Consider the following 24,192-nt stretch of genomic DNA (forward strand, 5'->3'; position numbering starts at 1 on the left):
TCAACTTAAAACATCCAATCACAATGGTTGTTGACCTTGATGTCCAACACTAAGTGGAAAATACTTATAATGCACTAACTTGAAGCTCACCACTTGATATCCAATTAAAACAGATTGTTGATGTTTATCATTTTATAGTTTAGAAAGAAAGAAAAAGCACTAAATATTAAAATATGTATATATCAATGTGCAGTTTTTCATAGCCAGGCTGAATGTGATACTGTCAACTTCATCTGTTCTGCTACTGAAATGTGTCCTTGGGCAAGGCACTACTCCAAATGCCTCAGCATAAAATAACCTACTTGTGTTGTTGTGGTGTAAAACACCAAAATCAAACCAAACTGAATCAAAATGTATATCAAGCTGTAGCTAAGTAGTGGTAGAAACTGTGGTACATGGTCAGAATTAAACTTATTGTGCACCCTCACTTTTTTATTTGACTCATTGTGACCTGGACTTTTCACTTTGACTCCAAAATCAACTGTTTGCATCCTTACCTCCAGTGCAAGCAATATACAAAGTTTAATCAAAGTTCATCATTAAGAGCAATAGTAATTCTGTGGAATGACAGAGGAAGAATATCATGGCATGAAATGATATGCCCTGTGCATGGTGCAGATGTAAAATAATGATTGAAGGATAAGTCTATCATAAATTCATGAGTACAAGGTAAGTAGACTCACATTCCTCATAAAAATATGAGTTAAATGTGTACCTGTAAATCTGTATTTAAGACCATAATCTTCTCTGTGGACACAAACAGATCAACTTCTGTACTAGGCTGGTTCTCTCCTTCAGGGGCCTATAGAAACAAAAATGAATTAAACAAAAACTGTAATCCACTGAAATAAATATAATACATAATTACTCTAATAAGGGTGATGTTTATTTTGGAGAATGCACAAAAAGTCATCCATCCCTCAAATTAACAAAGACAAAAGATATTCTTTTATACAAGGAATATATATAATCATCCAAGCACAAACTACATGAAAAAAATGCTTATGTAAAAGACATTTAATGGTTGTATGGGTATTAGTGGTTGATGAAATTCCAGGACCTGTAGTGGTAGTGTTAAAAGAATTTCACATGCTGAGTATAACCATGCTGTTGTATATTAAACCAACTATTATTATGATGATTATTATTATCAATAATATTAATATTAATATTATTGTTATTGTTATTATTATTATTATTGAGGATATAATTAATTCAAACTGTGAATGATCAATGGCATCAATGACTTAGTCTAAACAATGAACAGTACACTAGAAAGATAACAAACATGCAGAGTTAGCACACATAGTGAAAATGAATTTTGAAGCATTAAAATTAAAATAAAAATAATATTAAACAGTGTAACATAGTTAATCTCTGCATCACTACCACCTTCTCACTGTGCCTAACATACAAATAAGGCTGAACATGTATTTAAGCCAGATTGAAATTCCAAACAAATTGGCTTATGCGAACATATTACACTTCCAGATAAAATTTTAATTGAAAAAGAATTTATCAATTTCTAACAACTTTATATTGCTGCGAAGTCAGTAATTTCATCAGTCCTGAAGTATAATTTACATGATTCGCACATCATCAACATGCATTTTGTGCAATTATTTGGCTATTTATAGAATATTTAATTATCTTGCTAATTCTTCTTTAAATTTCTGCTTGTGCAACTTCTGTGCTCAATTTTATTCACTTCATCAGTCAGTTATGAAACCAATCCCATAAATAAGTGCTAATAAGTAGCTGATGCTAGTGAGTCCTTTAAATATTTACTGCATATTTCGTTGTGTATAACACATTCAACTATAAAATAAACATGGAGCCTGATCTAACAGTTTCACTCAATCAAACTTTTCAAATGGATTGGTGAGACCTTCACCAAACAAGCACTGGGGGGAAAAAAATGAGAGTTTTCCTTGCAATACCAAAATGAGGTTTTCCAAAATCCGAAAAAGCAATTTACTCGATGATGAGAGGAAATGACATAATACATAATTGTGATGATGAGTTGACATCATATTTTGTTGTTGTTGTGGAGTTTAGCGCCATTTATCAGCACACAATAGGCTATGCATGGCGGCCAGTATTAATGGTGGAGGAAGAACCCTGGGAAGAACCACCAACCCACGAGACGCTACTGGTAAGCTTTCTAACATACCCACATTGGCCGAATCCTAGACTCGAACCCACACAGACAGAGGTGAGATGGCAGTGATCCGTAACAGAGAGTGCTTTAGACAACTCGGCCACTCGGGGCCCCACATCATATTTTGTGTAAACATATGGACAATTTTAATGCTGATTGAAACACCTCCTGCATTGGTGTGTTTAATTGGCAGATTGAGACACACCTAGTGCATTGGTGACTGTTTACAAAGTGTTGTCTAATGATATCCTATTAAGCTTACAATAAAATTAAACGACTTCAAAAAACATGTCTAAATAAATACTGAGATGGCAAGAAATGTCCTTATAGTTTTGTTACTACAAATTTGGACCAAAGTGCCTTTTATTAGTAATAGTAATCAATTAAGTATTTTACCAGACCCTCATGTGGCAGCAATATCACAAAGCTAAACAAGAGTCTGATTGAACATGAATGATATGCCAACAGATAAAGGTCTAGGCTGTTGGCACATAAGTAGAACATATTGTGTATACCTGATCCAATGCAGCATTATGCTATGGAAAGTCAGGGTCTATGGTGTTCACAGTTATGTGTTACACATGAGCAAAAACAGTAGATACCCATGGCAATAACTGTTAACTTTGCTATGAAGTACCTGTAAATGACACAAACATGACAGACTTCACAGCTTTCATTGCATGCATCAACACCTGTCAATCTGAAGCATTTCGCTGCAGAACTTGTACCAGTAATTGCTATTTTTCACAGGACTGTCGCTTACTTGACATGAACTTTCCCTATTACCATTTGACTGTGAAAATTTTTCATTATCATATTTCAGCTTCAAAACTATATGTGCGAGGTCTTTTCTCCAAGTTAATTAACTGCATTCATTTTTAAATTATATAAATGTCGCCAAAATCAAGTCATACTAATCATTAAAATTATAATAAAAGACAAGGTCACATTAATCATTAAAATTATAATAAAAGACAAGATCACAATAATCATTAAAATTATAATAAAAGACAAGGTCACATTAATCATTAAAATTATAATAAAAGACAAGGTCACATTAATCATTAAAATTATAATAAAAGACAAGGTCACATTAATCATTAAAATTATAATAAAAGACAAGGTCACATTAATCATTAAATTTATAATAAAAGACAAGGTCACATTAATTATTAAAATTATAATAAAAGACAAGGTCACAATAATCATTAAAATTATAATAAAAGACAAGGTCACAATAATCATTAAAATTATAATAAAAGACAAGGTCACAATAATCATTAAAATTATAATAAAAGACAAGGTCACATTAGTCATTAAAATTATAATAAAAGACAAGGTTACAATAATCATTAAAATTATAATAAAAGACAAGGTCACAATACTCATTAAAATTATAATAAAAGCTACTGCTCATATTGACAGTTCTTGTCACATTGTTCTGCATTGCTGCAATTATTGATTATGTTGCTGATTACAAACACTCCCTATCGTACACTTTTTGAACAAACTCTCTGTTTCTTCCATATACATATTTTGAGATCACTAGTGAGAGTACAACAATGACGGAGAGAGAATGGGGTGGAATGGTTTGTAATGTGCAAACTGACAGCAGAAGCACACCTGTTGTATCAGTCACATTTTCAGACTGGTGTCTGGGGTGGGGTGGGGTGGATATTAAGATCACAAGAAAGTACCCAGCGAAAATGTAAATAAGAGTCTCTCGAAGGGACTGACACTCAGCTGCACAAAAAGAATTTCCAGGAATTCAAGATAAGACCATTTCTTCCTTTTAACTGCTGAGTGTTGAAACCATCTCTGATATTCCTCGGCAATAACAAGATTTCAAATGAGCTGCTATGGTGCACACACACATTGGTTATCTCAAAGTCTTTCATCCAAACATCCATGTCACAATATTCATCATTTCAGGGAGAGTAGTAAGATAATTTTCATGACAACTGTCACAGCAACAAAAGATTTCAAGATAGCCACCATTGTGGCCATACTGCAGGTTAGTTGTCGTTCTCAGGTTTAATGCCATTTTTCAGCACAAGATAGGCTATACATGGCAGCCAGTATAACTGGTGGAGGAAGAACCCTGGAAAACCCAGGGAAGAACCACCGACCCACGAGAAGCTACTGGCAGGCTTTCCCACGTACCCTTGGACTCGAACCCACGCAGGCAGAGGTGAGATGGCAGTGATCCGGAACGGTGAGCGCTTTAGACCACTCGGCCACTTGGGGCCCCCTGCAGGTTAGTCACTTTCATTTAGGACCAACTAAACACTATAAAACCTCTTCTGATGAAAACCATTATGTACAAATAATTTTCCATTTTTAAGAACCAAAACACAATTTTTAAGATGGCTATAATAGGCATCAGATCAGTACCATTTTCATTTAGAACTAACTACTTATTATAAAAAGTCATTATGACTTTCAATTCAGAGGGAAAATGATAAGAGCTTCAAAATGGCTGATGTGCTGACCATACTGGATATATGATCAGCATCACTTTCAATTAGAACATACTAGACATCACAAAAAGTGAAAATGTAATGTTGAAACAATCATCCATTCAGGAGAGTAATGATAACAAGATTGTCAAGTTGGATGCTGTGGTGTTCATAATGAACATAGTTGGGCATCATTTTCATTTATAACATACTAGACATTTTAAAGAAGTCTTTCAGTGAAAACCCCATGTCAATATGACTTTCTGTTCTGGACAAAAAAGTAACAGCAAGACTTTCAAGATGGCTGCTGAAGACACATTGAGCATGAGCTTGACACTATTTTTAGTTATCACCAACTAGACATCATCAGACATTTTTATGTGAAAAACATATTGATATGACCAGCCATTCATTAGGAGTAGTAATAACAGGGTTTTCAAGATGACTGCCATGTTAGCCATACTGGATGTCTGAGCAGCACCATTTTCATTCAGGACTAACAAGACCATGAGATGAATGTGTGTGAAACGTTTCACTACCATCCCCAAAGAAGATTAGGAGTAGCAATAATAATCATGTGCTAATAGATGGTCAGACAATGGACAAAAGATGATGGACAAAAGACCCTCACATAAGCTCTTCTAGTCTTTGACTATTACAGCTAAAAACTGAGAGAAGTGTACTTAAAGGGGTATTCTATGTTGTAGGCAGGAAGATGGCTTGGCCACATGTTGTACTGTCAAAATTGGACCCAAAAGGTAAATGCCTTCACTCTGGTGTGCCAAAAATCAAAGGTGAAAGATTGGGAAGGTGTGTGTGTGTGTAATTTGGATTTTTAACGTAGCGTTAACAATTTTTCAGTCATATCGGTACGATGTCTGCAGTGTGGCAGTTAACAGCATGTGTGTGTGTGTGTGATTTAGATTTTTAACGTAGCTTTAAAGCAAATTCAGTCATATCGCTACGATGTCTGCAGTGTGACAGCTTATAGTGATGTTTAGCACTGGGGCATCATGCTGCAGACATGTAGCATGATGACCCACCCAGTCACATTATCCTAACACCAGGCCGACCAGTCCTAACACTAACCTCTTAATGCTGAGTACCAAGCGAGGCAGCTGTTAGTACCATTTTTGTAAGTCTTTGGTATGACTCAGCCAGGGATCGAACCCACGACCTCTCACATCCGAGGCAGACGCTCTAACCACTAGGCCACCAGAGCAGTGTAGGGAAAGTAGATTAAGGTTGCCAGAAGATTTATTATATGACATCATACAAAGAGGAGTGATTCCAGTACATCCAAAATGCAACAATAGCCCTATCCTCACTGACTTTCATTCTCAGGTGCTGAAGAGCTGCTTCTGAAATGTACACATGGACACTTCAACATTTAGCTGCCATGAGCCTCAACTGATTTATTTATCTCATACAAGCCCAGGTTCCAGCCAATATCCTCACATGGGAAACACTTAAGTCAAAAGGGTGGGGGTGGGAAGATTAAGGGGTTCAAGCGAGAGAATGAACCCATTATTAGAGGTGGAAAGTAGCAGTTGAAGCATAGAAGAGGTGAAAGACCACCTATTTTGCTGTCTGGAAGCCTCTTGCACTAAATCTTGGATCACTGCTGAGTACAGGAGCAGCAAAAGATGTGAATGAGAGTGGGTCTCAGTGTCTCTAGGCCAGTGACAATCTCAGTCCCTGAAGGCTTGGCACATGTATCTAGGGAAGGAGGCAGTAAAAAGTTTTTTTACCACCTTATGAAAAGTCTATATGTCTCCTCCTTTATCACCTGATCCAAGAGGTGCAAAGAAGCTGAGGTTCCCAACAGAAGAAAAGAGTCTGCACCAATGGAATGTAATGGAATGAGCATCATCTTGTTGAACCTGAAATGGGGCCCTAATATATATTCCTTCCTTAGCTAATAGGATTGATAATCCCTTCTTGATAATCTTGGAGGAGACTGGTGGTCTGCCTCCTTTTATCCCTAACAGGAATTGTCAGGGATCGTTTGATGAGTGCTTCTTCATAAGTTACAAATTAATCTTGAGACCTTTTTAAGTGTATGGACAAGTAAATTTTAAAGCTGACTTTCACAGATTCATCTTGCATTCAAACTGAATTAGGTGTAGAACAAACTTAAAGACCTAATAATGTTTCCTACCTGAAATATTCTCAGCATGTTTTTTATTTTTTAATGTTTTTCTAATTTCATGGTGCTTGTTTTTGTAATAATATTATTATGTTTTTTGTCTTATAGGAATTGTCTAATGTTGTAAAGCGCTTACAGCTTCTAAAGATTAGGCGCTATACAAAGTCCTCATTATGTATGTATGTGTGTGTGTATATATATATATATATATATATATATATATATATATATATATATATATATATATATATATATATATATATATCTGTATCTGTGTGTGTGTGTGTGTGTGTGTGTGCAATAAACTGACAGCAGTCATCAATGAAGGTTGCATAGACCGGATTGGATGACAGAGAAGCTGTACAGAAGCCCAGTCACAGAACTCCTCTCCTCCCCTGGCCACACTTTCAGTGATATAACACTTACTGCAATTGCTCACAACCCCAACTGGAATTTCAAAACCAGGAAAGAAAAGGAATCTTACTGGATATGCCACCTTAGAACATTGAAACCTAGCAGTCTGAACCAAGAAGACTAGAAAAAGACAGCCATGCACAAATAAAATTATCTTTCACAGCTGACACAGTTTCTTTTAAAAATTCTCTAAATTTTCTTAACACATTAACCCCTGGTGACGAGTTTATGTGGCAGGAGGTAGTAGCCTACTGCCAAGCTCTGTAGCGTCATAGTCATGTAAGATACACTAAAGTGGGTGGTATTATAGAAAGGTAGACAGATGTAGCTCTACAATGATACCAAATAATCTGGAATTTCTAGTTGCACTACAAAATACAGAGGGAAAAAAACCTCATTTTTTGGACCCGATTTTTTTGTACCCAAAATTTGCCTGTGGTCAGAATCCAATTTTGTGTCCGGATTTTAGACTTTTTTGTCTTAGATATAAGACAGGCTGGTATGAACTGCAAACAGACAGATGAACCTTTGCAAAAAGTAGGATAAGATGGGCATTTGGAATAAAGAGTGGTCTCAATACGAAAATAATGGGTCCGTTAAGCAAAAAAGAAAAAAGAAAAGAACTCCAACCTTTACCCTTTTGCTCATGTGCGAGCCAAATAGCCAATGAAAAATGATGTTTCTAACACAACTAGGCATTATGTTATTGGAAGATCACCAGGAAGTTGGTGTTTTAGGATGTATTCAGAAATAGCTTTCAAAATGTGTTTCCTACTCGAATTTCAGACGAAAATGACAAAAACCTTCAGGGGTTAATGTGTTAATAGCCTGAAATTACTACAATAACAATGAAATATCTGGGATATAATTTGTCCTTGTATAAATTTACATAAAACAACAAATGTCGTTAAAAGCTCATCAATTTCTAAGTCATTAAAAATATTTTCCAGCATCTGCAACAAGTTGAAATAAACAAGTTGAAACAAGACATTTAAAGGTTTAATTCCTGTAGAAACAGCCATGTAAAGTTTTGCAAATTCAATGGTTTTTCTATTTGTCTGTCTTGTCTCTGTTATGTAATTGCCTTCGAAAAAGACTCAGTGAGAGTCAAAAGCGCTTAGGCTAGTTAGATACTAGTTTTGCACTGTTCATTGTCAGTTTATTGCATTTATCTTAATCAATCTCTGACACACGTGATCCCTTGCTGAATCAAGTGCACTTGAAAGGACTGTTATTCACCATATGATTTGTATTCTTTATATATATGTATACATACATACACACAAACCCACATTACACAATAGATAATGATCTTGTATTAACAAGTGAAGTTTTCATTCCAGCACCAAAAGGACAAGCATTATTAAAATAATTCTGTTGTCTGAGTTCAGCAGCCTGACATTTATTGCTGCTCAATTAAAGGGTGTAATATGCCCCTCTTTGATGTATAAGTTCAATTCAGAAGTCAAACATGTTTTCTTTGAGACATGTAGACCTGAGTGTCATTATAATGGCAGTCAAGAACCACTTATTTCAGCATGCATCAAAACAATCTGTACTTCACATTTAGATTATCTAATTTCATCAAAATTACTGTATCCCAACAGATGAAATGGTACTGAACACACTGTTCTCATTACTACTAGAATGACCATTCATTATCATCATGAACTAAACCCATCTGTCTGATGTAAAGATTCCATTTATATTAAAGTCAATTGGATTATTCCCACTCATCTTGTAGCATAAAAAGGCAGAATTATAACTGCTACATTAAGTACCAGCATTCAGTCATATTTTGTGCCCTTCAAAAACTGCAAATACTCAAGATGTCAAATTTTATAATTTTGCCTAATCTGATAACTGGGACCTTGGCCATCAGCCTATTGATTCATATTTCATGCATGTCTCCCAGCATCGCTTGCTTGTCTGATGAATACTATGCATACTCATAGTGTCCATTTGCACGTTATTCTAAAAAGATGCATAAAATTTTATCTTAATTTCAAACTTGAGGATGCAAAGGACTATACTGAATAAGGGCCATTTTCTGCCCCCTCTCCAAATGTCTTTATATTATGTATACTTTATATATGAGGTGGTTAACATTTATTTCTGACATCAGTTTTGTGTTCACGTGTCCATTGCCATGGTTACCCATGGTTACAGAGTGTCAAATCACTATCAAAAAAGACATGGATAGTAGTCATCGTTTCCTTTTACTTCTTTTACCATGAGCTATTCACTCAATTTCAAATTTGCAAAATGCATTTTTATTGTTTTAGGATTTATAAAGAGCTAAATATAAAGTTTATTTTCTAAAACTATTCCAAAAATGGTCCATGGTAGACAAAAATAGAACATCGAATTTATGCATCAACTGAAAACTGTTTCTAAAATACTTTGACAAAAAGGTAATTAATCATAAAATACAAAAAAAAATGTTCCTCAATAAAATAGTTTAATATTAATGATTGATTTTTAATATTATTGAATTATTTAATTGATTGTTTGTTATTAGTGAATATGACTGTAAAGGAAGTGTTAACAAGAAGATGTACGTTCGCTTCTTCGTCGAATACATGGGTTTGTTACCTTCACTACACTACTGTTACATACACTACTGTATTTCTATCTTTAGAAGAAAAGAAAAAACATTGTCTTCCACACATCCTGAAGTAGCCTATGGTCAAACTATAATCTATTTATAAACTACATATTTAGGGACCTCGAGTGGCCTAAATCGCTCTCCGTTACAGATCATTGCCATCTCACCTCTGTCTGTGTGGGTTCAAGTCTCCGATTCGGCCAATGTGGGTATGTGAGAAAGCTTGCCAATAGCTTCTCGTGGATCGGTGGTTCTTTCCAGGGTTTTCCCGGGTTCTTCCTCCACCATTAATACTGGCCACCATGTATAGCCTATCGAGTGCTGAAAAATGGTGTTAAACCCTACAACAACAACAACAACAACAACAACAATAAACTATATATTCATCTGTAAAGATATAATATGGACATAATTAAGAAAAAAACAAAATATTGTTTCAGCACTTTTAATGAACTTCTGAAAAATGTGAAATACGTTTTAGATGAATAACATACTGATACAAATGTTACCTTGCACGATATAAAAATAAAATGATTTGCAAATTGTGCATTGTTTTTAGTTGGTTTTGAAAACTGAGCAGTTACTAATTTTATTTCAAATCTGTAAATTGACTGCTGTTAATATAATGGATATTAATTCTTAAAAAGAAAAAGATAATAGAAAGAGAAAAAAAGACGGAGCTTCGGGGGATTCAAATGTGGTGCGCCAAATTGGCACAACAAATGCTATACCGTTTGAGCTATGGACACTTTCGTTTAAGAGTTTGTATATTATGCAAATGACACATTTTGTCCAAGCAGATTTATATAACTGCAGACGACACTTTGTTGTTTGCCCAGTTATTGCTTTAGTTTAATTAATATTGTTACTATATGGAGAAAGACCCAGTTAACACAGCTTAATGACAAAATGCGCAGGTTGTAAATGTTATTTCCATAAAAATATTGACGGATTCATTTAAAGATTACATGTACAGAATTGCAGTGTAATAGTGAATTTAACGTAGCAAATGGTATTGTGATGGAAATAAAGAAAAAACCTATTATTAATATATAAAATAAATAAAATATATGTCCTTACCCTATTATTTACATCATCCTTTTGCAAAAAAAAATGGCAACATTAAAATATATTTAATGTTTACTCCACGTAGTCTTTGTTTACATATAGTTCAAAATGCCCCTTCAGCGCCTCTTCAAAAAATATTGTTCCCAATGCAATTTAAAAAGAATGAAGAAGGATAGAAACTGTTGGAAAACGTTTTTAAAATATCAGAATCTATATTATTCTGGGAAATTTTGTAAAATAATAATGAAGGAAATAATATGATGCACTCTAGGAATGCAGATCTAATTGCTCACACGTAGTGATACATTGGCAGTTACGGTGAAACAGGGAAAACAACGACAATGATACATAGCAAAATTCAAGAATTTTTATATTTTTAGTGATTAGCGCAAATGTGAACACAAAAGTTAATATGAGAACCTAAACAATTTAATAAAAAATAATCGATCAGTGTAAATACCTTGTCTGATCAAGCCTGCGCTTATACCTTATTTCTAGTTTTAAAGTTGCTCAAATGTAGCATTTTCTCTTCAATTTCCCAAACCAGACCATGTTCAAAGGTCGTATTTAGGTATGAAAAAGAAATTTATATGCTTATTTCATACAGAATAGAGTAATTTATACATCAAATAATACAATGAGGGCAGAAAATGGGCCTTATTCAATATAGTCCTTTCTGTCGATCTATGAAGAACACATTAATTTGGGCCAGAGATCAATTAGATTTATGGGGACAGGTGCTTATTAAATCGCTATAATGCAATAATTTCTAATGCCTGTGATGGGAGAGGAAGTGATTCTTAATTAAGCCTTTGTTTACTTAACCGTTAGACGACTTCAAAAGGGAAGGATACAGTCGATTTTATATCAGAACTGTCAGATTTGAAATTTTCCAGATCTGTTGTTTGGAATTCTATAAGTGAGCCTGACCACAATTCTGGCGCCTAGTTATAAAAGGTGGTAAATAAATTTAATCATAATTGATTATGCTATATAAGGGGCATGGTTCCCACATGAAAATTTATTGGGGTTAAATTGCCCTCATCAAAAGAAATCTTGTCAGTCTGCGTTTTTTCCTGCAAGAGTGAAATTATAAAGGACTCCAAGAGTAAATTTGGAAAAAGTTCTCTCTTAAAACATTGGTCAAAGGGACCGGCTGTCTGCAAAGTCAACAAATACAATTTTGGTGGTAGAAGTGAACAAAGCTTGAAAGCACGAGGGGATATAGATCCACTGAAGTATCCATGGACGCATCCACTTAAGTATCCAATTACTTATCCATGTACCTACTTATCCAAGTATCTATGTATTTACGTACTTAAGTATCCACCTACCCACACAAAGGTTGAGGGCCGAAAGAGGCAAGACAATAGGGAGGTTGGAAAAGGGTAAAAGCAAAAGGACCTAGAGGAACCACCATAGTGAAGTTGGAGTTCTGGAAATAACAGGTTGTGAAGTTATACAAGGCAATGACATCGATCATTCACTCGAATATATGATGAACTAATTTTATCATTTAAAACAGATTGGGTATTTATATAAATAAATTTGTGTTTGAAATTGATGAAAGATTTGTTTAAAAAAGAAGTGCATCTTCCTAATGTAATGTATTATCCCAGTTGTTGATGTAATTGATTCAATTTTAGTTTTTCCATGTATGGGGGCTCATGTCATTCTGTTCTATTATCTGCTAAGTTCACATTTTGTTTTACCTAATATTTACTCAATCCGGGCAACAATACCGAGAGCGATCACCCTCTAGATAACAATAGCCAAATAAAAAGCAGACACCTTATAAGAAGGTACAACCTCACAACAACACCACTAGTAGCAACCGCTACAAAGTGGGTGCTCGTCTGGGGATCAGAACATTTTATTCAAGTAAAGAGTCTGAGCAAATATAGAATAGAATAAGTATCTAAACTGTGATAATTTCAATAGTTCTTGTCAAGAAACAGCGATCAGAGTGAATCGAATCATTGTCTGCTTTTCTTTTTATATTCTGTGCATGCAATTTTCTTGCCATTTCTTTTCATACTGTGATGAAAATATTGTAAGAGATTGAGGCAAATTCCTTGCAGTTCGAGTCGTATTCTAAATTTGTGAAGTGAAGAATTACCTTTGAGATATTCAGGCCAACCCCGCAGTAGTAATTATGCCTTGAGTGTGTAAGTGTTAAGCCAAATTTGGAGAGACATTCCAGCTGTGTACTGACCGTTTATTAATTGTTGGTGCAAGAATAGTTTGGTTTAATTGATTAGGCAACACTAGAAGTAGGATAAATATATGTGGGGCTATTTTCGAGTAGGGCAGTAAAACTTAAGTGTAGGTAAAGGACTTAATTCTTGTGTCACCGTACAAGTAGACCAGGATGGGAACAGACAATTAGAGAATTTAAGTCAATTGGTAAGGACGAATTAGGTTAGAAAGGGACCCAGTTAGCTGAATTTGTTAGAGAACACAAGGAGCAACTAGCCATGGAATGAGAGAAAGACAGACAAGTGGCTAAACGAGCACTCAAACTAGCCAGATTGCAGGCCAAAGAAAACTCTAGAAAATATGAACAGAAGGGGTGAAGACCTGAATAACGTTCAGGACCCACAAGTAGGCGATCTGAAGACAGATGACCAATATAGATCACCATGTCCATGTTCAACAACAAGAACAAAATCATTGACAACTTCTTGGCGCAGTTCGAAAAGTTAGCACTGGTTCATCAGCTACCCAAAGACCCGTGGACTATGAATGTTTTAACATTCTTACAGGGAGCCATGAAATAGGTCTACCATAATATGACACCGAACGAGGTAGACAACTACGATGCCCTGAAGAAAGCGCTACTATGGCACTATGAGCTGTCAGTGGAAATGTTTCGAAAACTTTTAATAGAATCGTCAAAGAGAGCTACCAAAACACATTCACTATTCCATAGCCACATAGACAAAATTTTTATAAATAGATGAAAATGTCTGGTACCGTGCAACGTATGAAGGCATATGTGAGAAAATTTAGAAAGAGTACTTCGTAAGTACATATAGAAAAGACTTAATAGTGTTCTTAGCGGAGTGTGAATTCTCAACCTTGGATGATATAAATGTGATGGCCGAGCACTATGAGAGTGTGCACTTGCTTCCACCACCTGGGTTGACAGGGACTGACCTGGCATCAGCGAGCATAGAAAGACCACTGAGGTAGTACCCCAAAGACAGAATGTTCAGAATGGTGGGAGGCCAGGGGCTGGAAATCCCATCGGAGAACATTTCCATGGGTCAGGGAAGACTCAGGGGGCAGAGAAGGATAACCTGGGGAGGAAAGGTGAGCTGGTGTACTACAGCTGCAACAGACCAGGCCATGTCGTTAAGGATTGTAGGAAGTATCGTCCAACAACAATTAATTAGGTAACTCCAAATACTGTTAAGAAACAGAAAACAGTGGAGTTGACTAACACAGTGGTAGCTACTGTTAATGGTGAGATGGCAACTGTGCTATATGATACCAGCTATAGTTATCTGGCCTAGGTAGATAGTAGATGTCAAGCCAGAGATTACACAGGCAAGATGCTTGAAGTCCAGTTTGCTAACCAGACGAAAGATTCGCTCCTGGTTGTTAACAATGATCTTTATTCACTGCATGTAATGGGATGAATTACAAGCAGTGTGTCTGACGAGACCGTCTTGTGACATAATATTAGGATGTAGGTATGTGTTGCCACAGCCAAACCATGTAGGGTTTAGGAAACTAACCTACCTAGGTCATACCCTCAGGAAAGACACATGAACCCAGATAGTTCAACGGTCGACCAACTTAGGGACGTAGTATCACCGACCACCAAGACGGATGTTCGATCTCTCTTGGGACTGACTTGACTTGGAAAAAATCTCTGATGAAATTTATATGGACAGATGCATGTGAACAAGCATTCAGATGTTGAAGGACAGTAGGGAGGTTGGAAAAGGGAAAAAGCAAAAGGACCTAGAGGAACCACCACACTGAAGTTGGAGTTCCGGAATAAGCAGGTTATGAAGTTGTACAAGGCAATGACTTTGATCGTTCACTCAAATATATGAACTAATTCTATCATTTAAAATAAATCAGCTATTTATATAAATATATTTGTGTTTGAAATTCGGTGAAAGATTTATTTAAAATAGAAGTGTATCTTCCTAACGTAATGTATTATCCCAGCTGTCTATTTTAATTGATTATATATTTGTTTTTCTATGTATGGGGGCTCGTGTCATTCTGTTCTATATATCTGTTCAGATCTTTATTTATTCGATCTATAAGTTCACACTTTAATTTAATATTTCCTCGATCCACGGAACAATACCAAGGCAAAATGCCACTAACTAGTACTGTTGTATATTTGACCTCTGATTCATCCACTTTACCCTTTACCCCAGGGGAGTTGCAAAAGATCCCACATAACCTTCTTGAAGATGGTTATGACATGGGCAACCTATGTACCAAGTTTAATAAATATCCACTTTGTGGTTTAGGAAGAAATGTGCTACAGATAGAGAAAGTCTATTACTTTCTTCATTTGTTATTGGGACTATTATACAAAACATTTTCAAGAATACTAGAATCTAATAGTTTAAAAAAAATGGAATTGCTTACCAATGTGTATATAGACCAAATAACTTAAATACGTACTAAGTGTATAGCCCAGGTTTACAACACTGCTAGAGACAGAAGACACAGAAGTTAAAAATTCTTGCCCACTATGAATGAATATGATAAATTGTATACATCTCTACTATGAATGTGTATAAATGGCACAATATAGTAAATACCATATTAAATATTGCATACACATGACATGATATGACATGGCATACTTCCCAGTGTATACTGAAAAGAACTCTAATCTGTGCTGCCAAATTGTCTTTGTTTTCTTCAGACTAACATACTGGAAGAAATTTATTTTTGCTTGACTGAATAAAATATTACTAAGCTAAATTTTAATATCCTACTGGCATTGTTTAATTTGGATACTGTTTCCATTTATTGCTGATACACCCACACACCGCTCCGGCGGCCTAGTGGTTAGAGTGTCTGCCTCAGAAGCAGGAGGTCATGGGTTCAAACCCCGGCCGAGTCATATCAAAGACTTACAAAAATGGTACTAACAGCTGCCCCGCTAGGCGCTCAGCATTAAGAGGTTAGTGTTAGGACTGGTAAGCCTGGTGTCAGGATAATGTAACTGGGGGACATCACTATAAACTGCCACACTGCAGACATGGAAAAGATATGACTGAAAAATTGTTAAAGCTACGTTAAAAATCCTAATCACACACACTTACCCCACCAACTACCACTTATTAGCACTATACACTATACTTGGTCAGTAATAGTACTGGTCATTTTTGTGAAAAGCTGGCATACACAGGGACACAAAAAATTACCTTAGCTGTATTAACATTGATAAAAAAAGAAATACAAAAATAAACATGCATACGCCTTAACTATATATAAGCTGACTACAGTGAATTCATTTATATTTCATGGCATTAATTTCTTTCATTTGCAAATAATAACATATTTGTTGGTTTTAAATTGATAGAATGTGATGGGTTCTTACTGTCTTCATTAGCTTGGTCTTTAAATAAGTCTTTAGTACCGGTGATGAAATCAGCAAAAGCTGCAACTCCAAAAATAATAGTGAATTCACTGTATTATTTTTTTTTCCAACCTTGGTGCAAACATTGCCCCTGGATATGGCTAGGATCAGCTTGTGCTATCTCTGTTAATGATGCAGACTACCTTCATATATGATATACTAATTAAGTGCCAAGCATCTGAACACACACCAAAAGCAATATAACAAGTAAACAAATATAGCAGTATAAAGAGAAATATCTTTTCACATTACTGTTTTTGCAGCAGACTAGGGAAGGAAAAAAATAAAAAACAAATAGTAATCTATTTCAATCTGAGAGGACTGGGATGTACAAGTACAGACAGACTGTCACAGAAAGTAAAATATACATACATTTAAAACAGGCCATAAGAAATTTAGTTTTTTTACGCACACAAAGTCTAATAAGATATCCCAAATTAGTGAATATACATGGACATGATTTATACATTAAAAAAGTATGACAAATTTAAGACCATCTCTAAGATGCAAGGGATGGTAAACTACTTATTTTTTTTATTGAAGACTATTACAGACTAACAACGCAAGACATAAACTCCTAGCACATCAGGGTATAAACTTAGAGATACAGTACATGCTCAACCAATGTTAACTTAATATTGTTCACAACAGCAATCCTGCTACCACTGAAAAAGTAACACCTGTGTCATGCCATTCACAGACATGTGCAAGACTCAGTATAAAGGATAGAAATGTTCAACAACCCATGATAGTTCAGTTGGAAAAGTACCACAAAACAATCACAGGTTCAGTACCCACCCAGGCCAGTCTGGATTGTTTACTTTGGTGTCCTTGGGAATGGCATTCAGCTCCCAGTGCCAAAACACCCCCAACCATTATCAAGAAGCATTTCGTGCATCTGCAGAACAATGTTTGTCTTGTTCATTTCTCAATTTTGCCTGTCATAGTGATACATCTGCTCTGTCACCTAGACATAACTTCACAATGATATGTTCATTGCAAACATTTTAAACAAATTAGTTCTCTACATACCTGACTGACAGTGGTTAGTGTGTCAGTAACCCCTAGTTCTGACATGTCAATTTTAAGTGCCCCAGGATCCCATGTGATGGAATTGGCCATGTGATGAGTCCAATACATGGTCCAGTGTGAGCAAGTCCGTACTTGGTATTTCTCTTGAGTTTCAAATTTTCATGATTATAGTATTTTACAACAGAACTTTCATGAAAATATGCAGTTAGCATAGGTGAGAACTCTACTGTATTTGAGATTTTTTCAGCTTATCATTGTACATATTACATCACTCAAAGAAAAGACAATGGATGACAGTGCACAAGTCATTCTTGTTGCATCATTGTGGCTTCCCTGCCTGTCGAGACAAATCACTCAGCAGTCATACAGTCCGTCCCCCCCCCCCCGATTCACAGCCTACTGACCATACCACCATGATCCACACAAGGAAAACCCACACTGGTGACAACCTGGCAAGCTGTATTTCACTGATGCAGAAAACCTGGCTGTGCAAAGGCATATTTGGACAAGCAACCAGCAACATGCTCAATTCATTAAGAGAATCCATAAGGAAACAAAAGTAGATACATATCCAGAAAAGGTTACAATTTTCAATTAGGAAATGTTTTTATCCCATTGATCCCCCTGGAAATAATGTCCTAGGTTTCTTAATGGAACGTTTTGATTATAACTGTATTTACACTCCTAGATTTGCTTATTTTCAATAGTAAAATTGAGTAATAATTTAGACCTATGTATTGATGTTTTTATAAAAAGATTTTTGAAAGGAGTTTTTCTTCACAGACCAAGTTTGCCAAGAAATAGCATAACTTAGAATGTGAGCTCTGTTCATCTGCATTTTTTTGCCTGGGGAATAGTTCTCTGAAACAAGTTACTCAAAAATTGTTTATGCAGTTTGCCTTACTTAGCAGGCAGAGATGCCAAACTTTGCAAGTAATAAATGTTGATGACATTAGTATTTCAACCGATAGAGTTTTTCAACTGATAGAGTTGTTAGAATTTGAGAACCTTTGAAGTGAGCCTGGTAACCGTCACAATTGACTTTCTCCATTATCATGGTATGGGGCTTTGTTCAATTGAAATTTTAAAGAGTACATCAACAGAACTTATTGCGTATAGTGAACTGACAACAAACATTATCATTCAGTACAAAACCTTGTAAAGCTGTTGCTACTGTAGCTGATGGAATAAGATTTTTATGAAAGAGTCAGGAATTAATACATCCATTTTTGGGGCTCGTAGTACTAGAACTGCTTCAGGTACTACTGTAGCTCATATGAAACTGTCTTTACATGCTATTGTAAAGACTTCAGAGGGTAATAAAGATGGCACATTCTGTAAGTTCTTTCTTAAACTTAGATCTGATGGAGACTTCAACGGCATTTTGCTTGGGAAGTCTAAATTATGAAAATGTCAGATAATATTTCAGACGGTCATGTATGGTACTAACAGTTTTATCTTGTACTCCTAGTACAAAGTTTATTTTCACTTCTTTGTGATGCGTTTGCTTGGATGCATAAACTCTGAAATCTCTTGGAATCCCGAGGCACTTACAGGAGAAATAAAGTTTCACAATTAAACAAGACTTAATAAAGTAACTGTCTGATTGGGATTTTATGAACCTGTAGGTGCCTGAGGGATCACATGCCAACCCATATGTAAGCTGATTAGCTTCATGCATATGCTGCCCTGCTGTTGTTTTTTTTTAGAAACATCCAAGCTGATCATGTTCTCAAGATTGATTCATCATGTTTCCATCTCATGTGATCCCTCAGGAATTTACAGGTTCATAAAATCCCAGTCAAACTGCAATATTGGTAAGTCTTGTTTAATTGTGAAATTAACCACACTCTGCATCCTCTTATCTCATTACCTTTAGCCAACTTTCGGGCTATTAAATTGGACACGGTGTAAACAAGTATCCAATGTAATTTAATGTACCTGCTACAAAATACTGGAGTAAATCTATATGTAATCCATAGAAAAGCTAAAATAACCTAGAAACGATTAATCTGATTTTGAACTTGTTTTCTTTTATATAAAACAATACATATTTAAAATTTCAAAACTGGATAAAATGCACAATATTTTCTTATGTATACGAGTGCAAGAATTATGTTTAGAACACCATGTATACTCACATCTAAGTCCAACTACAAACATCATAGACTCTGATCTGCCATGCATACTATGCTGTCAGATCAAGGTCTATGTAGTTTATTATACTGATTTACTGAATAGACCAAGATCAAAAATTTAACAAGAACTTTACCTATCCTATGACCTTTGTTGTTGTTGTAGGGTTTAACGCCATTTTTCAGCACACGATAGGCTACACATGGCAGCCAGTATTAATGGTGGAGTAAGAACCCGGGAAATCCCCAGAAAGAACCACTGACCCACGAGAAGCTACTGGCAAGCTTTCTCACATACCCACATTGGCTGAATCCAAGACTCTAACCCACGCAGACAGAGGTGAGATGGCAGTGATCCGTAATGGAGAGTGCTTTAGACCACTTGGCCACTCGGCCCTCCCTCCCCATGATCTTTGAAACTACCATTTAAAATTTGTTTGGCATTCACTGCAACAAGGTCTCCAACACAACTTGGAATCTTTAGATTTTTCACACCTTCAGTTGTTTGGTATTTTACAGCACAGTAACACAAATAGGTTATTTAGTGATGAGACAATTGGAGTCAAGTGCCTATTACTAAGGTCATACTATGGTAGCCAACCCAAACATATCTGATGGTAGGAATCATACCCAAACTGATTGGATCTGGTATGGTAACCAGTGAGCCACTGCAGCTCCTTTAATCCATGTGTTTCAAAATCATTGGGATTTTTCATGCTACAGGGTCTAAAATAAATTAGGAAAATGTTGGGAATTTTTAGGGAAATGACAAAAAATGATGGGAATGACATTCTATTATTAAATATCACATTCTTTCATAGAGTAAAAGTGATAAAAATATTTTCAAATAGATAGCATATCAAAATGAAGCCTACTACTAGACTTTCTTGCAGCAAGTTGTAAGAAAAATTCTGTTGAATTAAAAAAGTATAAAAATAAAAAGTGTCCTAAGTCCAAATTTTGCATAACTGAGCTCAAATCAATAGCTGGTGTCCTGATATTGAAGTGTTATAACATTACATATATATAAAAACATCTGATCCAAAACAAATTATCTGAAACACTGTACATCTAAAAAAAATGAATGGGCAAATGATGAAGAGAATCCAAACATGGTAGTCAAAAGTGAAAGGGACACCAATGTATGATTATTAGTTAAATAATGAATTAAAAATAATGGCATAAGTTCACAAACAAACCTCAAACATTACAAGGATAAGTTCAAGATTATCAATGATAAAAAAGTTACTTGCCATCAGTAAGCCAAGTCGAGTAAAACTCCAAGATCTCTATCAGTTTGAGAACATTCTCACCAAAGGGCTCAGCTAACCAGAACAAAAAGCATCTTGTTTCTAAAAAATCTGCTTTTAATTAAAACAGGTTTTATTAAATCATCAGCAAATTGCTACTGTAAGGTGAAACATCTTAATAAATTTTGCAGGATTATGAGATGAAAGCAAATTTCAGTACTAAATGTTAAAGAGACATTTAGGTACTTGAAATACAAATAAGAAATGTAATTAGAATAATGAACTGAAATAACAAATTTAAATGTATATCATCAGGAACTCACAAGCACACATGTATTCAATACTGAGTACATCCATCACAATATTACCATGTCTTAATACTTTTTCTAAAACATGACTAGTATGAAGTAAGAATAAGAAAAGAAATGTGTGCATCTCCCACAAAAATTTGGGAATATTACAAGGAAAAGTAGAGATAAACTAAGGACATGATGAGCAATACACTCCCATAAAATATCCCTGCCTCTCCTACATTCCACCTGTAGTCCATAATGGAGATAAATCCACAGTAAAAATAAAAGCTTATAACTCTTCTGAAAATAATGTTAGCACAATGTTTTGAAAACATGCATATATTCTGCCCATAATATGCATTAAGTTATACTGCAATCTACTAAACACTGCTAGACTAGTTGCTTGCACAAAACCCTGACAATCAAGCATACAGCTTCAATTTAAAAAAAAGGCCGACATTTCTTATTTAAAAAAAATCACTAAAGCAAAGAGATATGTCAATATGTCCCTCTTTAGATGATGATGATAATATGCACAAAACTTCACAACAGTCCATAAATAGTGCAAGACAAATTGTGGAAAAGGTTGCACTAATGAAATGTCCAAAATGATTGCTAAAGAGACTGTCATACAATGTATTAAGCTTCAAGACAAGAAGAGAATAACTCTAATGATCAAAGAGATTCATCAAGACATGACCATAAAATTTACCAAGTTTCACAGCAGTAAAAAGAACTGCAAGACTATCTGTACTAATGAGATTGTATCATACACTGCTACAAGAGAAAAAAGGCAATAACTCACAAATTGCAGGAGAAAACTGAAGGAGCAAAGTGATTTATCTATATGCACATCTTCTGGTGACTGTCATAGCACTTATAAAGATTTTATTCTCATGGGTCGGTGGTTCTTACCGGGGTTTTCCCAGGTTCTTCCTCCACCATTAATACTGGCCACCATTCATAGCCTATCATGTGCTGAAAATGGTGTTAAACCCCACAACAACAACAACAACGAAGATTTTATGGCAAATTGTGAAGCAAAGTGATTTGTCTATATGCAAAATCTTCTGGTAATTACCATAATATTTACTAAGTTTCATAATAAAAAAGCTAAAATGGATCAAAGCACAGATGGACAGATGGATGGAAGGCAGGTCACAAAAATTACTATATACCCCTGCAAAAGGCACAGGTGTAAAAAATACAGATTTATATAAGAAATATAGGGATTTTTGGAAGTTGTGCTATGAGCAAATTTTAACAGTATTTCACTCAAACAATCCTGAAACATATACTGCCATTATAAAAAAAATTGCTCAAAGTCTGTGTGAGACAAAGGGATTGAAGAATAAATAATAGCATAACCTCTATATCTTGCTTGAAGATACTTTAATCAATGGCAAGACAACAATGAAACTGAATAAAAAAAATTACATCACAAATTTAAAGATGAAAAAGTTTAGGACTATAAATAAGCTCAAATAGAACATACAGACCCTGAAAAGGTAATTTTACAAGATCAATATTTCAGTTACATCCATTCTGCATTTCATTTGTGTTCCATCTGCATTCCAACCATCATCTTGTTGATTACTATTTACAGTTTCAGAAATTCATTCAGATCTGCATTAACTGCTTCCATTCATCATTTTACAACATTTTAAAAGGTGGATCCAACAAAAGTGATGGCCACATGGTCACACCATAAGATTAAGCCTTATGGCCATTTCAGTCAAATACAGAACTACAGAAAATCTCAGCAAAAACAAAAACTTCTTGTTTAATTTCCATCAAATTAAAAATTCAACAGATTCAACAACTGCTGATGTAGTTAATTATGTTAATGGCAGTTGTTAGAACAATTCCACAGCTTGCAAGTAGTAATTTATCTGTCAGTGTAAAGAATCAAGAATCTGATATCAGATTATCATACTCAAGGAATTTCAATCACATGGAAATTTACCAGCTGCCTGAAATACAGGTAAACTGATTTTCAAATCCAATCATGAAATGCTTTAGTGTTTCATGTCATTTTTCACTGGTAAAATTACCCATTTCGTGATCTGTAAACTACTGATCATGCAACAGCAAATAAGATTTTTTATAGTAAACTTGTACAAAAATTCATAGGAAATCTGATTTCATATCTTGACAAGTGTCAAAAGAACACAAGTGCTAACTAGATCAAAATGTTCTTAATGGGAAAACACAATTATATTTTATAGTACCTTAAAATTTCTTCAACTAAAGGTATAATGTTGACAGGAATGAAATTAAGACTCATATATTTGGAGAAAATTTTCATGAAAGATAATGAGACTTTATATAAAGTCATAAAGCCTCAGGGAAAAGTCTTCAATGACAATGTCAGATTTGTTTACAATTACATCCATGACCATTAAGTTTTTTTTCTTAGATTCATAAAATAAACGAAACTGAGTTTGATGACACTTGGAAGGACGAATTTTGTTTAATAAATGGAGGTAGGGGATGGGGAATTTAGCAAGGTACTGGTACATCATTTTAACATATGGATCCAACAATTGTGGCATCAGTAAAACTTATTTTGAACATGTCTCCAGGAAGTGTATTAGGTGTACATTTTATGTCATCCACATTTTTAATGGTTTTCTATGTAGGCACTAGCTGTGCATGATTGACTCTTGAGATTACTAATAAATGGGTCTCAGTAAATTTAACTTTACATGGACCTGAACTAAACTTACTTTGCATAAACCTTTATTTTCATATCAGACTTACCATGTCCTTGACTGCTGGTAAATAACCTCTAGACCCAGAAACATAAAGGTTCCTTTCTAACCGTAAGTGCAAAGTAGTTTGGTCAAGAAACTTACTCTAGAACAAATGTTATTCTGCAAATCCCATTTTTCTTTGAGCCACAATGACCCTGACAGTAGATCTTTCAACACCCATATCAATAGGCCTCTTCCATACCTTAAATACAAGTCTTCAACAGACTCTGTCAAATTATGTGGT

General features: G+C 35.1%; 1 protein-coding gene across 3 annotated transcripts in view; it reads right to left on the reverse strand.

Moving 5' to 3' along the window:
- The window catches only part of LOC149801768 (uncharacterized), a 274,626-nt gene that overhangs the window by 135,433 nt on the left and 115,001 nt on the right, over positions 1 to 24,192 (reverse strand). For all 3 annotated transcript variants that reach the window (XM_089956110.1, XM_089956109.1, XM_089956108.1), the window contains one exon: positions 716 to 802. In XM_089956110.1, the coding sequence (XP_089812236.1) occupies positions 716 to 802 (87 nt within the window). The remainder of the gene's footprint in view (positions 1 to 715; positions 803 to 24,192) is intronic.

The sequence above is a fragment of the Sinohyriopsis cumingii genome, chromosome 4, assembly GCF_028554795.1.
Source record: "Sinohyriopsis cumingii isolate HCF-2022 chromosome 4, ASM2855479v2, whole genome shotgun sequence".
Lineage (NCBI taxonomy): Eukaryota > Metazoa > Mollusca > Bivalvia > Unionida > Unionidae > Sinohyriopsis > Sinohyriopsis cumingii.